The following is a 15870-nucleotide window of genomic DNA, read 5'->3' on the forward strand; positions in this document are numbered from 1 at the left end:
GTGGATTCTGAAACCGGCAGAGAAAGGGACCCATGGCAAGAGAGAGACAGATCTTTCTCTCAGAACCCTCCCACCACAAGAGCACCTGCATTTCCTTTTTTTTTTTTTTTTTTTTTTTGAGGTGGAGTCCCACTCTGTTGCCCAGGCTGGAGTGCAGTGGCAAGATCTTGGCCCACTGTAACCTCCACCTCTCAGGTTCAAGCTATTTTCTTGCATTAGCCTCCCTAGTAGCTGGGATTACAGGTACACACCACCATACCCGGCTAATTTTGTATTTTTAGTAGTGACGGTGTTTCACCATGTTTGCTAGGCTGGTCTCGAACTCCTGACTTCAGGTGATCCACCTGCCTCTGCCTCCCAAAATACTGGGATTACAGGTGTGAACCACCATGCCCGGCACACTTGCATTTCTTGTAAAGAGAAGCAGTACCTGCATTGGGAGAAAATGTGCTAATCTGGATCTGGGGCTGATACTGATTTTGAGAGCCAGTTCAGCCCCCCTTAAAAACACCTAGGGTTTGGGTTGGCAGAAGACACAGCGTTTGCCACGACCAGCTTTTTCCTCCTTCTCCTGTTTCTCAGCCAGGGCTCAGGGGCTGGTACGCTACCAAGTCTTAATTATGATCCTGGATTTGAGGAATTCAGGGGGTGGATTCACACAGGGTGGGAGAGTTATCAGCAAGCAGGCAGAGGGGAAATACAAGGATTAATAACACAGAATAAATCATAGTTAATTACTGGGAAGAGACGGAAGGCAACTTCAGTGGTTGTATCATCTTATTGGATGGAATCGGAGGGGGAAATTTAATGTAATTGTCACAAACACAAGGCCAAGAAAAAATATTACAAGTTCAGTTCCTTGAACTTTCTGTTTCTAGGAAGTGTGTTGTTCATTAACTGTGGGAGAAACACAATCACAGCTGGCGAAAGCTTTCAGAATTTACGTGCAGACAGAAAATGCTGGAAGTCATGACTGAGTCTTTCTCAATAAGGAAGTGACCTGAAAGAATGTTTGTGAAGAATGTGGAGGGTCAACCAGCACCTGAAAGGCTGGGGAAATGTGAGGTTTTATGAAGAAGAATTTAGGAAAAGTCTTAGGATTCTCTCTAGCCTCCAGTTAGAAGCAGCAATTTTACCATTGGCAGTTTCAATTCAAAAATATTTAGAGGGTAGATTTCCCAGCTATGATATTATAAAAATAAGTGAAGGGAAGGAGTCAGGAGGAGATAGTTCGACATTGTTAAGAGTTTAGACTCTGAAAAAAAAAAAAAAAAAGAAAGGCTGGGTGCAGTGGTTCACACCTATAATCCCAGCACTTTGGGAAGCTGAGGCAGGCGGATCACCTGAGGTCAGGAGTTTGAGACCAGCTAGCCAACATGGTGAAACCCCGTCTCTATTAAAAATACAAAAATTAGCCGAGCGTGGTAGCTCATACATATAATCTCAGTTACTCAGGAGGCTGAGGCAGGAGAATCACTTGAACCTGGGAGGAGGAAGTTGCAGTGAGCCAAGATCTTGCCACTGCACTCCAGCCTGGGCCACAAACCAGAGCAAGACTCCGTCTCAACAATAATAATAATAGTAAAAAAGAGTTTAGGCTCTGGTATGTGGCTTGTGGCTGCCTGAGTTTGCTGTTTCCTTGTGCAATTTGCTAGCTGTGCTACCTTAAGCAAGTGATATCACCTTGCTAGAATTTTTACCTTCAATATGGGGCACCCTACTCACAAGCTGGGGTGCAGGGATTTTTAAACAAATAAGATGAACAGAAGCATCCTCTCAGGAAGAACCTGAGGTGGGAGGTGCCGCTGGAGAAGATTTATAATTTTTCCGGACTAAAAGAATTTCAGATGCTTCTCTCAAAACCCAAGAAAACCAAGTAAAAATTAATGTTTTTCAAATATGAAAGTTCAAAACAGGTACCAGACATAAAGTATTGCTCTGAGACAGGTCTGAAACAATTTATGAGTTAATTTTTCCAAGATTAAGGATATGCCCAGAAGGAAAAATGCGGAATCACAGACACAGTCTGTGTGGTCTGTGCCTTTCTCCAAAGATGACTCCCAGGACTTCACTATTTAAAGGGGAAAAGCCGCTGGAGGGGAAAGAGGGAGGGTCTGGAAATCTACAAGTTGCAAAGGAAAAGGAGTAGGTAGGGGAATAGTCAATTATGGATTTGTCTCACAATGAGTATATCAGTGTTTACATAAGATAAGGTGAAAGCAGAGTAGCTGCCTGTGGAGATATTTAACATTTTATCTGTAGCTATCTGTTTAGGAACAAAAGGAAAGGCAGTTTCATGTATGACTCAGCTTTTAGCTTTTTTTTTTTTTTTCCTTCTGGCAGAGTGAATTGAGGTCCTGAGTTTTAATTTTCCTTTCACAGTATTAACTAGGGCCATGACCCAACCCCTCTCTGAGGCAGTTTCTCCCACCACCATGGGGACATGTCCTAGATGGGTGTGACATTCTGAGGGAGTTTGACTCTAGCTCCCCCAAGGATGGAAGGAGCTGGACTTTTTTTTTTTTTTGAGACGGAGTCTCGCTCTGTCGCCCAGGCTGGAGCGCAGTGGCGCAATCTCGGCTCACCGCAAGCTCCGTCTCCCGGGTTCACGCCATTCTCCTGCCTCAGCCTCCAGAGTAGCTGGGACTACAGGTGCCCGCCACCACGTCCAACTAATTTTTTTGTGTTTTTTTAAGTAGAGACGGAGTTTCACCGTGTTAGCCAGGATGGTCTCCATCTCCTGACCTCGTGATCCGCCCACCTCGGCCTCCCAAAGTGCTGGGATTACAGGCGTGAGCCACCGCGCCCAGCCGGAGCTGGACTTCTTAGTTCCCTTCTCTCTACTCATCCCCACCAACCTCCCCCTTGGCCACTGTGGAGAATCTTCCTCCCCACACACATGTGCACAGAGAGGTACTAAGGAAGTCCTAGTTTGTGAGTGAGCAGGGACCTTGGAATAAGTCCTTTCCTAAGGTAGGGTCTTAAGTGGTATCTCCCCAGGAGACTGAATGCCTAGAGGGAGGGCGAGGAGACAGCTACAGGCAAGTTGCAATATTTTCTCTACATATCCTGCCTGGAATCAAGATGCCCAGGAAATAGCCGGGCGTGGTGGCTCATACCTGTAATACCCGCACTTTGGGAGGCCAGGGTGGGCTGATCACGAGGCCAGGAATTCAAGACCAGCCTGGCCAACATGGTGAAACCCCGTCTCTACTAATACAAAAATTAGCCAGGCGTGGTGGCGCATGCCTGTAGTCCCAGCTACTCAGGAGGCTGGGGCAGGAGAATCGCTTGAACCTGGGAGGAGGCAAAGGTTGCGGTAAGCCAAGATTGCGCCACTGAGGGAAAAAAAAAAAAAATTCAAAGGCCCAGGAAAGAACTTCTGGACTTAGAAAGTGGCTGGACTTTTGTATTTTTTGTATTTTTAGTTGGGATGGGGTTATCACCATGCTGGCCAGGCTGCTCAAACTCCTGACCTCAGGTGATCCACCTACCTCAGCCTCCCAAAGTGCTGGGATTACAGGTGTGAGCCACCGTACCAGGCCAGGGTTCTGCTTTCTATGACCCACCTTAGGGAAGAGGCATTCTAGTATCTATGGCTAGCCTGGGGGGAGAATGGCACTGAGAGACAGGAGGGCAGGAGAAGGTCAGAGAAAAACTTTTGCTTCTGAGGCCTTCTCTTGGGGGCACTGTTTTCTGAGCCACAATAGGGACATTCAGGGTTTGTATGGAGCTAATTCCTTCTTCTCCTCTCCATGGAATTAAACACCTGACTAAGGCCGGATGCTATGGCTCATGCCTGTAATCCCAGCTCTTTAAGAGGCTGAGACAGGTGGATCACTTGAGCTAAGGAGTTCGAGACCAGTCTGGGCAACATAATGAGACCCTGTCTCTACAAAAAAATACAAACATTAGCTGAGCGTGGTGGCATGCACGGATAGTTCCAGCTACTCAGGAAGCTGAGGTGGGAGGATTGCTTGAGCCTGGGAGGTTGAGGCTGCAGTGAGTTGTGATTGCACCACTGCACTCCAGCCTGGGTAACAGAGTGAAACGCTGTCTCAAAAAAAAAAAAAAAAAGAAAGAAAAAAAGAAAAACACACATATACACACACCCCACCTGACTATTCTTCTCAAAGCCAAAGGGGAAAGAGGGAGGGCAAAGAACATTTCTTTTTTTGGTTGAGACAGAGTCTCGCTCTGTCACCCAGGCTGGAGTGTAGTGGCAGGATCTTGACTCACCACAACCTCCGCCTCCCGGGTTCAAGTGATTCTCCTCGCCTTAGCCTCCTGAGTAGCTGGGATTACAGGCACAAGCAACTAAGCCCGGCTAATTTTTGTATTTTTGGTAGAGACAGGGTTTCACCATATTGGTCAGGCTGGTCTCGAACTCCTAACCTCAGGTGATCCACCTGCCTTGGCCCCCCGAAGTGCTGGGATTGCAGGCATGAACCACTGCACCCAGCAGAACCTTTCTTTTAAAGATGGTACTGTCGGCCTGGAGAGGTGGCTCACACCTGTAATCCCAGGATTTTGGGAGGCCAAGGCAGGTGGATCACCTGAGGTCAGGAGTTCAAGACCAGCCTGACCAACATGGCAAAACTCCATCTCTACTGAAAATATTTGAAGTAGCCAGGCATGGTGGCGCGCACCTGTAATCCCAGTCACTCGGGTGGCTGAGGCAGGAGAATCGCTTGAACCCAGGAGTCGGAGGTTGCAGTGAGCCACGATAGTGCCATTGTACTCCGGCCTCGGGAACAAGAGCAGAACTCCACCTCAAAAATAAATAAATAAATAAATAAATAAAGTAGTGTCTGTGAGAAGGAGGATTGACACATTATCCTCCCACTAGATGACTGGTCAGGAGAAAGGAGAGACTTCAGTGGAAACAGAAGAGTATAGAATGGCCAGAAAGAGAAGGTGCAGGGATGATCACCTCACACAGATGCAGAACATGCCTGCTGCCTATGAGTCTACAGGCTGAGCTGGGCTAGCAGAGGTAGATGAACTTGGGGCAAAGGGTAAAAAGAATGGTCTCCTGATGCAATGGGGTGGAGGCAGCTTGACTAGGCATAACCATCTTCCCAAGGGACCACCCCCCACCCCAAGCTAGTGGGCTGCTTGGGATGAGTCCCTCCTCAGCAGGAGCCCATGGGGGCCACCACGTATCCATACCAAACCTATAGATGACAAGCCAGGCCAGCGTAAATGGCCAAGGGAAGAGACCAAAACTATGCCGTGGCCAGCCACGTAAAGGGCTATCTGTGCTTCTTCTCCATCCTTCCTATCCCCTTGTCAAAAATCTGTGTAAACAGAGAAAGAAGAATGTGGGAATGAGCCGCTCCCTCCAGCCTTAAAGGCATCAGTCAAGGCTGTGCTGGGAGGAGGTGGAGCTTGGTAGACTGACTTGACTATGAGATGAACTTTGACATTTGAACGGTTCCAAGTTTTACCAACTGAAATGAATGGCTTCAATGTCAGGGAGTGACTGAAAAGTTAGGGAATCCGACTGAGATAGTGTGAGGGCAGCCTATCCCCTAGTGGGGAAGAAGCTGTTAGACCCAGCTGAATTGGTAGCTGTTCTTGGAAAAAACCTTTTCTGTTTCTAGCTTAGGGAAAACGTCTGTCCTCCACGTTCCTCACCACCCCAGGGAAGATTATCTCCTTCACTTAAACTGGTAAATCTGTGGCTCTGAGATTTGGCTCTGAAATCTCTGACTTTAATTCATCTAATAAAGGTCACACCTCTACCAACAGCAGTGCCCAGACTGGAGCCTGATCAGTCCTCCTCCTACTAGGGGAGACTGAAGCATGGTGCGTACCAGGCAGCCACATGGGGAGTCCTCACTGGGAAATGGAAGCCTGGGGGAACCCTAGGTAAAGGTGGCCTGCCTGATGCAGGACTTACAATGTGAGCTGGTTTTTTTCTACCTTAGGAAGAGAAGAGGAAAACCTTCTTTTGCTAATGTTATCGGTGGAGACCATCCCAGGCTCTTGGCATTTTGAACAAAGACTTGACCAGCCGGTGGCTGTGTGGCCTAAAGGATAAGGCATCTGACTTCAGATCAGAAGATTGCAGGTTTGAGTCACTGCTGTGGTCATGGAGGGGTTATTTCTACCTTTTGCTGGGCGTGGTGTCTCATGCCTGTAATCCCAGCGCTTTGGGAGGCCGAGGAGGGCTGATCGAGGCCAGGAGTTCGAGGTCGGGAGTTTGAGGCCAGCCTGGCCAACATGGAGAAATACCATCTCTACTAAAAATACAAATTAGCTGAGCATGGTGGCGCATGCCTGTAATCCCAGCTACACGGGAGGCTGAGGCAGGAGAAAAAAAAAAAAAAGATGTAATTATTGGCCGGGTGCGGTGGCTCTCACCTGTAATCCCAGCGCTTTCGGAGGCCAAGGCAGGCAGATCACCCGAGGGATGTCAGGAGTCTGAGACCAGCCTGGCCAACATGGTGAAACCCCGTTTCTACTAAAAATACAAAAAATTAGCTGGGGTAGTGGTGCATGCCTGTAATCCCAGCTACTCGGGAGGCTGAGGCAAGAGAATGGCTTGAACCCCAGAGGCAGAGTTTGCAGTGAGCCGAGATTGCACCACTGCACTCTATCCTGGGCAACAGAGCGAGACTCCATCTCCAAAAACAGGAAACAAAAGCAAACCTACAGAAAGATACATTACTTGTGGGATACTTCTTTAAAAACAAAAACAAAGGACAAAGTTTTTTGAGAAAATGTCCTTTTTTATTAGAATATTTTAAAAACAACTGAATTTTATTAATTATTCACAAAAGGAATGACAATCCCCAAATTGCAGTGGATTTCTGGGTGGTTCAAGGAGGCACCTACATGTTTTTGACAGGTAATGACACTGCTAGTTAACAACTCTGGTTGTAGATGGGCAAGACTGGATGGCCATGGGGAGAAAAGAAAGGTGGGGGTGAAACTTTACAGAGAAAGCACCTGAGATGAGGGAAAGGCACCTTAGGTGTGTTTAAATAGCATTACTAAAGCTAAACATTAATCAGGAAGGACAAGCTTTTTTTCCTATCACCCAAGTAACACCTGGTTTGCTTTGTCTTACGTTTAAAAATATGTATTTGATCCCAGGAAGGATCTGAGTGATCCAAGTTGGACTAAACAGGAGGCAGTCTCTAGGAAACGCATATTTTTCAAGCAGGAGAATTTCTTTGCTCAGGATCCCATCATTATATATCTTCAATGAGTGGCAGTTTTTAATAAAAAATTAACTTGCAGAGAGAGAGAGAAATAGACAGGAAGGAAGAGAGGAAGGGAAGAAGGAAGGAAGGAACGGAGGGAGAGACAGAAGGAGGGAGGGAGAGAAGGAAGGAAGGAGATAAATCTGTGATGATGTTGGAATGTACATGTCTCAGTGAGCAGTGGCAGATGATCAGCCCTTTCTAAAGACTCCTTAAAGACACAAAATGGTAGGTAGCATTGATCTGACCTTCATACAGGGTAACCATACTTTGGGAAGCCCAAATTGAAATGATGTGATCACTGCCAATGAGTGTTGTGACTTCTAAGTGAGATGGCCCCCCAGACACAGCCACCAGAAGAAGCGTCTGAATTCTCAGAGCTGGTCTTCTCCAGAATATGTGAGAAATCATCAGAAGACATTGAAAACAAGAATGCCCATGCCCATTGACCCCTGGGCATTGCTAAGGCATTCTATTGGCTAGAGTCCCTGGTTTATGTTTCAAAATTCTCCAGTTCCAGGGATGGAGCAGATGTCTTACTGGTCTTCCCCAAGGAATGGATAGCCAGGACCTCATATCAATGTCAGAATGGGGCTGCACTGACCAGTCCTCTTCATCCTAAACTGTGGGCCATTTGGCCTGGGAAGTTTCTTATTGAAGGGTAAACCCATGTTACCACTGTGAAGTTCATCTCCCACAATTCCTATAATTGGGTTAGTACAGTTCTTGCTCATAGCTAGAGACCTAGTTGTGGCTCTGCCTCATTGGTTCTTCCATGAGGCCATAGGTGGCCTCAAGATCAAGACATCTGGCAGAATAGAAAGCTTCAGGGTGAGCCATATAAGCCCAGGTTCCGGGCAGCTTGGGAGATCCTGGGAGATTTCCTCCGGGGAAATGGATAGTAAGCTGGTTTGCCAGACCTGTGTGGGTTCTTTATGGAAAGAGGACATTGAGTACTGAATTTTAAGCCAGATTCCACTGCCTTTGTTTGGGTATTGCCCACCTGGCATGGAAGCTGGGCAGCCTCTGGGATTCCGGTTGCTTGCTGAATCATCTGATTGGCTTCAAACAAGTGTGTGTCTCCTTCAGGAGGGAGCCTTTGGTCAGATCCCACAAGCTTGCCCCTGTGATGTACTTGATGACTGGTGTCCTGGGGGAAGGTTTGAACCAAATGATGCATCTCCAGGTGCGTGTGCCACGGAGACTCGGGGGCCTGAAGACAGCCCTGGGCAGCCTCCTCCAGCCTCCCGTCTACCTTGGAATCTGCCTCTTCCAGGGACAGTGAGCTCCTTCTCTCCTTGTTAATCCAAACAGCATTGACTATCGATTCCGCAGGAGCAGGCGCGTTTCCTCCTGAAAAGAGAAAGCACCAGCAGGGTCATCACTGGAAGGGACAGGGGCATCTCTCACTTAGGGGGTCTCATTACTTTCAAGCTGAAGGAAGGCCATCCCCAGAAGGTTCCTGGTACATTGCATGTGTGTACATGTGTACATACACAGGGTCTCACTTGCATGCTCACACACATGCCCTTTCACACCTCACCCATATATATTCACACACACACAATTATTCATTCGTTCAGCACATATTTATTGAGCACTTAATGTGGCCAGGCATTATTTATTCTAGGTCCTAGGAATACAGCAATGAACATTGAGACAAAACCCATACCTTCCTGGGTGTGTCCTAGTTGAGTAAAGAGACAAAAATGCATATTTATAATGCCTGGAAAATCTCAGGCATAACAGAGGGCCAAACACTGAAGTGAAGGAGGGAACTCTGGGAGGAGATAGGGAACTAGCATTTGGGGCTAAAAGAAAGGCAAGGAGCACACATAGACTCACACACATGTGGGTTCACATATGCTCACCAGTGGAAAACATTATTCTTAACTTACGGGGTTTTGTATTCTGGGATTCCTTTTTTTTGTTTTGTTTTTCTTTGTTTGGGATGGAGTCTCACTCCATTGCCCAGGCTGGAGTGCAGTGGTGCAACCTCCGCCTCCTGGGTTCAAGCGATTCTCCTGCCTCAGCCTCCCAAGTAGCTGGGATTACAGGCACCCGCCACCCTGTCTGACTAATTTTTGTATTTTTAGTAGAGAAGTGATTTTCACCGTGTTGGCCAGGCTGGTTTTGAACCCCTGGCCTCAAGTGATCTGCCCGCTTTAGCCTCCCAAAGTGTTGGGATTACAGGCGTGAGCCACTGCACTGGGCTGTGTCCTGAGATTCTGATAGTGGGTTTACAACCCAAGGCAGAAGAGGGAGGAGTTGTGTTTTGAAGCAGCTCCTTTTAGAGAACCAATCATTATCCTTCTAGTCCACAGGCACTGCTCTGGGAAGACATCTGCAGCATTTAGTGCTCCTCAGAACTGGCTTTAGGTGGAAGAGGCAGACCAATGTCTCTTTTTTTTCTTGGGGACTTTTTTTTAAACCACCTAGTGCAATATGATAGTTCATTGTTAACTCTTGGTGGCAGTGACAGGAGTTGGAATGACTGAAAGGCATTTGCCTTATAGAAAGCAGGTGTGTGACCAGTCTGGAGCTCCTCAGAGGTGTCATTTAGGTTCACTTGTCTGTCCCATCACCTGTTATCACAGAAGACCCTGGAGGTGACAATCTGCAGAGCAAGAGTGGGGAGACGATGTCGGAAGAATAAAGTCAGAAGGAAGCCCCTGAGCTCCAATTCCAGGGATCCAAAAGAAACAGAAGACCAGCTGCAGCCATCTCAGCCAACAACTACTGTCCTGTCAACATTAACTCTAGTGTGAGGCTCTCAAGATTTGTTTCGGCTTTGTAACTGCATTAGTTCCTTAGTATTATTTTCCAGCATGAAATGAAGGAAACACTTTTGTTTTGTTTTGTTTTATTTTATTTTATTTTATTTTTGAGACAGAGTCTTGCTCTGTTGCCCAGGCTGAAGTGCAGTGGCGCGATCTCGGCTCACTACAACCTCCGCCCTCCGCCTCCCGGGTTCAAGCGATTCTCCTGCCTCAGCCTCCTGAGTAGCTGGGTCTACAGGTGCCCTCCACCACACCTGGCTAATTTTTTTTTTTTTAATTTTTATTTTTAGTAGAGACGAGGTTTCAGTGTGTTAGCCAGGATGGTCTCGATCTCCTGACCTTGTGATCCACCTGCCTCAGCCTCCCAAAGTGCTTGGATTGCAGGCATGAGTCGCTGCGCCCGGCAGAAGGAAACTTTTATAAATATCCAACCTGTTATGTACTTATTTGAGAACAAGGAAGGAGGGAGACACAATGAGAGAACCTAGAAACTGGTATCCTCTCCCATCACGAGTTTAGAAGGAAAGGACTGAAGGTGGACAGTCTTGTTCAACTGTCAGTCCCAGCCTGCGGTTCAGAGGAAAGGAAAGAGAGTTCGGCTGGGAGGTACACAGGGATCCCACCCCAAAGCAGCCTCTGCTGAGAATCACCATGAGCCTTCTGTGGCAGTACCCTCCATATCTTGGGATGGTGCCTGCTCTTCACTGTACAAGAGAAAGAGAATTAGGGTAATTGCCTGAAGAGTACAGGGAAATTTTGTATCATATTTTTTATCTGTTTTGTTTTGGTTTTGGTCAGTTAGGGACTGGCGATGAAGGAAACGTACTCGTTATCTATAATACTTTCTTCATTCTTCATCCTTGATTCACTTTGCTGAGAGATACAAATTGGAGAAGGGATATTTTTGAGCCCATCCTTGATTTATCTCTTCAGTGGGGATAGAGGAAGTGGGTGGAGAGAATAGCAAAGAGAGGGGTAGGGAGACTCAGGGAGGAAAGAAGAATCAAAATTCATCTTAACTGCCTGAGACCTTTGGTGGAGCTGCTCTCATCAACCCAGAGTCAGGCAGACATGAGGTCTGGTCCTGAGTTCACCACTGACTCACTAGGAGACCCTAGGCCTCCATTTCCTCATCTATAAAATGGAGATCTTAAAAAGGGAGCTACCTTACAGGGCTGCTAGGAATGTTCAATGAAATGTAATATAAAACATCCAGCCCAGATATAAGTCCCGACCCTAATCCCTTTTTCTACATAAGGCGAGTCACACAGTGTCTGACTGTGACAAAAGCATATTCCTTTTGGACATCAATCACTGGGGGTAATTGGGGCTCCACAGACTTCTGAAAGTAGCTCAAGTTCCCCTGGGAACTTACGTTGCATCAGGGAAGGCACACTGCTACTTGTAACTGAATTTCCAGAACCTGGATCCATCGCATAATGCTAAGATGGGGTGAAGAAAGCTAATTTTGGAGCCCTTCCTTTCATCGATCAGCTCCTAGAATTTCTGAGCTTCTAAATGCAAACCAATGTCTTGAGACATCGACTTCTAGCTTTCGCAGGAGCCCAATCTCAATGCTCACTCTGTCTTCCTGGGTCTCTCTGCTGCAATAGGCACTGAGGATCATGGTCCTCTAAAATCCCTCTACCAACTTGGCTTCATGACATTAATTGCTCTTGATTTTCTTCTACCACTTAAAATATGTTTAATTGTGGTAAAATATATAGAGCATAAAATGTACCATCTTAACCATTTTTAAGTGTACAGTTTAGTAGTGTTCAGTACATTCACGTTATTGTGGAGCCAATCTCCAGAACTCTTCAGCTTCCCTAACTGACACTCTATAAGCATTAAACAATAGCGCCCCACTTCCCCGTGCCCCAGCCTCTGGCAACCACCATTCTGCTTTCTTTCTGTCTCTATATATATGACTACTCCCATTTACTCATGTAAATAGGATTATACAGTATTTGTCTTTTTGGTACTGACTGACTTTACTCAGCATAATGTCCTCAAGTTTTATCCATGTTGTAGTGTATGGCAGAATTTCTTTCCTTTTTATGGCTGAATGATATCCCTCTCCTCAAATTTTGACTGCTCTCTCCATCTTCCCTGGCTTCATTTCTTCCTCTTGTTTCTTAAATATTTGAGTATTCCAGAACTCTAACTTTCATCCCAGATTCTTATTAATTTACACATGGATTTGCCACAATTTTATCCATGCCCATGGCTTCAGCTACCATCTATAGATGAATGACCCCAAATCTAGATCTCCAGCCCGAATGAGATCCAGGCTGGATGGAAGGTCTACAGGCAACTATCTCCAATGCAGTATATTCAAAAGCAAGTTCATCTCTCTCTATTAAAAACCTTTTTCTCCTGTATTCTCAAGGACCATTCTATCCTGTTGCTAAAGTATAGGGGACAAGTATAGGTTCTTTTGCCTCCTTAGTGTCATTTTCACCTTATTTTTGTCACCTTACCCTGATTTTTCCCTGGAGAATTACCTGCTCCTTCACATTCAGTGCCAGTGTTTCCAATGGCCTTCCTACTCAGATGCATGTGACATATGTGATCTTGTCCTCAATCAGTGCATAAAGCCTTGATGAGCTTTATACATATTAATTCATTTGATTCCTGCAATAACCCTATGATTTGGGTACTACTGTTATTCCCAATTGACAGGTGAGGAAACTGAGCCCCAGAAAATTTACGTAACTTGTTTAAAGCTGCATATTAAGTAAATGGCAGAACTGGAACTCAAACTCAGGCTGTGCTCCAAGACCCAGTACGTGAGCACTCCATTATACAGTATGCTGCCTCTCACAGTTAGATAAAGAATGTGAAACTCAGCCGAGCATGGTGGCTCACGCCCAGCACCTTTGAAGGCTGAGGTGGGCGGATCACCTGAGGTCAGGAGTTCAAGACCAGCCTGGCCAACATGGCCATCAACCCCAGCTCTACTAAAAAAAATACAAAAATGAACTGGGCATGGTGGCAGGTGCCTGTAATCCAGCTACTCAGGAGGCTGAGGCAGGGATAATTGCTTGAACCTGGGAGGCACAGGTTTCAGTGAGCTGAGATTGCACCCCACTGCACTCCAGCCTGGGCGACAGAGTGAGAATCTGTCTCACACCCAGGATGGAATGCAGTGTGGTGGAACTGCAAACTGCTGAAAGTGCCCTGAATGACCCTGACCTAGCCGGGAGGTCAGAAGTCTTCTTGGAGAAAACCACACCTGGGCACTCCTTGCATGAACCATAATTTAGCACCTGGTAACGATGGGAAAGGGGGCACTGAGTTACCAAGAGCAGGAGAAAGGATGAGCACAGGGGATAGTGAATTCTCTGGGGGCGTGCTGAATTTGAGATGTCTTTGGATCATCCCCACTAAGCAATTAGATTTGTGAGTCTGAATTGCAGGTGTATTAAGCATGGCGTTTCCTTTTGAAGGGATTTAAATTAATAAATGTTTGTGGAATAACTGAATGAATAAACACCCTCCAGGGTGGGATAGAGCTTTAGGAACATTTCAGTTTATGCCCTGCAGAGATGGTGACTGGCTGTGCCAGTTCACTCCTGCCAGGAATGGGCAGGATCCCATTGGTTGGCAACAGCCCAGGTAATGGGAGATGGGCTCCTTCAGCTCAGAGGTGCCACTTTTGTTCCCCAAAGGCAGCACACTTCCTGCCCTAGACAGAGAGGTCCCTCTGGCCCCTGATTTTTGCCCAGTCTGTATTGGCAAAGGGCAGCCCAAAGAGTCTGCTGAACTCTACAAATAACCACAGAATCCCACAGAGCCCAGTTTTGACCTTTCAGGGCATCTTCCCTTCTCCCTCAATCTGTTCCTCTGTTAGAGGAGGAAGGGCTGGGATTTGACAAGCCCTTGGTTTCTGAGCCCTGTGCCTCTAACTTTCTCCTGGAATGAAATCTGAGTTCCCAAAGGGAGGAGGTTTCTCCCCATGAGTGGGGTAGGGGATTTCTGTGTCCGATCACACCTCCTTGCCTGATGTTTGAGGCTGGATGAGCCTGGGATGCCTCATGGGTCTCTGAGCCCTAGGCGTCTTCTGGCCCAGACAGTTCCCAGGCTGTTGGGAACGCCATGTCTTCTACTTCCAGAGTGAATTTCTCTGGTCTGTAGGAGGTGCCTTAGTTAGACCCAGCCAGGAAGCAGAGCTCCTATCACCATACCTGAGCTAGCAGGGGGGCCAAGCCTGGCTCACCAGGCTGACCAGTCTAGCAAGATCAGAACATCAGAGCAGAGGCCAGGAACAGTGCTGGCAGCCAGGTGCTTGGCTGAGGCCCCTGGCTCCCTTAGCAGATGGGACAGCTGAGCAGAGCTGCCCTGAGCCCGCCTCCCTTGCTCTTCCCCACTGGGAGGGAGGGCTGGCAAAGCCCTGGCTCTGCCTCCCTGCGGCTCTGCCACTCAGTCCTCCCATGGTCAGTCCCTTCTTCCCCAGCCCCTGTCCATTCCTACCTTTCGGAAGCACCAGGAGGTGGGCCTGGGTCCTCTGCTGCCTCTTCAAGCCTTCATACTGGGCTCGCAGGAAGTGGATGCTGAGTGGGGGCCCTTTCCCAGGGGCCTGAGTCCTGGAGCCCTCAGCCATGAAGCGAGATCCAAGCTGCCAGAAGTGGGGCAGGGCTGGGCATGGGCAGGGCAACCCCTCCATCCGGATCCGGGAGAAAAGCAAACAGAGCTGAGTGGGGCAGGACCCGGGGAGGAGGAGAGAGGGAGGGGGCAATGAGGGAGAAGGAGAAGTGACGGGCAAAAGGAGGGTGGAAAGGGGAGTGGGACTGAGGAAGGAGATAGAAAAATAAGGGGGCAGGAGAAAGATGAACAAGAGGAGGAGGTAGGGAGAGGGAGATATGGGGGGGAGGAGAAAGGTGGGAGACAGGGGCAGTAAGAGAAGGAAAGGTCGGAGGAAAGAAGGGGCAGCGAAGGGGGAAAGACTGGAGGGAGGAGGTGATAGTGACAAGGGGGGATTAATGGGGTGAGAGAATAAAGGGAGGAAGAAGGAGACAGGCAGGAGGAGGCAGGGAAAGGAGCGATGGGGAGTAGGAGACTGAGAAGTAAGGGGAGGACTAGGGGAGCAAAGAGAAAGGCAAGCTCAGCTGCTCAGAGCCCTTCAGGAGGTCAAGAAGGTATCTTACTCCAGGTCCTTTCATTGCTTGATCCTAAAGTTTAGAATCCAATTCCCAGTGCTACGGTGAAGTCTCCCATTTCTTGACAGAGCTGGGACTGGGCCTGGGGAATGCTAAGCACCCTCTTGGCTCACACATTTTGGACTGGAACGTGGCCACTTTTCAGCAAACCTGCTGGTTGGGTTTGCAGTAGTTCAAAGAACACTCTCGGGAGCTTCACAAGGCCAGTGCTTCTGGATGTGTGCCCCGCGGTCACACCCTAAAGAAACCCAGTAGCAAAGATCTCCCCAAGATCTCACTCAGACCCCAACACACACCCCAGGTGAAAATCCAGCCCCAAAGATCTCCCCAAGATCTCAGACCCCAACACACACCCCAGGTGAAAATCCAGCCCCAAAGATCTCCCCAAGATCTCCACTCAGACCCCAACACGCACCCCAGGTGAAAATCCAGCCCCAAAGATCTCCCCAAGATCTCCACTCAGACCCCAACATGCACCCCAGGTGAAAATCCAGCCCCAAAGCCAGCCATGGGACAAAACCCAGGGAAATCTTGGCCTCTGGCCAGCCCCGCCCCTTGGACATTTGGTGTAGCCTCTGCCATCTCAGCATTTTCCAACCAAGTGGTAAGTTAGGCATCCCCTCAACCTGTGCTTGCCCGCCCCAACATTTCCACATCACTTTTGAATCCCAGACCCTCTCCCTCTTATACCAGCTTTGACCTAGCCTTGCTGCA

The 15870-nt window shown here is 47.9% G+C and overlaps 1 protein-coding gene across 2 annotated transcripts; it reads right to left on the reverse strand.

The window, feature by feature from the left end:
- Positions 1 to 6716: 6716 nt before the first annotated feature.
- C13H9orf152 (chromosome 13 C9orf152 homolog) lies at positions 6717 to 15451 on the reverse strand. Of its 2 annotated transcripts, XM_009188326.3 has the most exons (3): positions 14471 to 15451; positions 8470 to 8567; positions 6717 to 8364 (listed from the first exon to the last, which is right to left on the reverse strand). In XM_009188326.3, exons 1-3 carry the CDS (start codon positions 14661 to 14663, stop codon positions 8041 to 8043), a joined length of 615 nt encoding a protein of 204 aa, XP_009186590.2. In that variant the 5' UTR covers positions 14664 to 15451; the 3' UTR covers positions 6717 to 8040. The 2 variants fall into 2 exon arrangements, with proteins under 2 accessions (XP_009186590.2, XP_009186588.1); XM_009188324.3 differs by having other exon boundaries at positions 6717 to 8567; positions 14471 to 15450.
- Between the last annotated feature and the right edge of the window lie 419 nt (positions 15452 to 15870).

The sequence above is a fragment of the Papio anubis genome, chromosome 13 (assembly GCF_008728515.1).
Source record: "Papio anubis isolate 15944 chromosome 13, Panubis1.0, whole genome shotgun sequence".
Classification (NCBI taxonomy): Eukaryota; Metazoa; Chordata; class Mammalia; order Primates; family Cercopithecidae; genus Papio; species Papio anubis.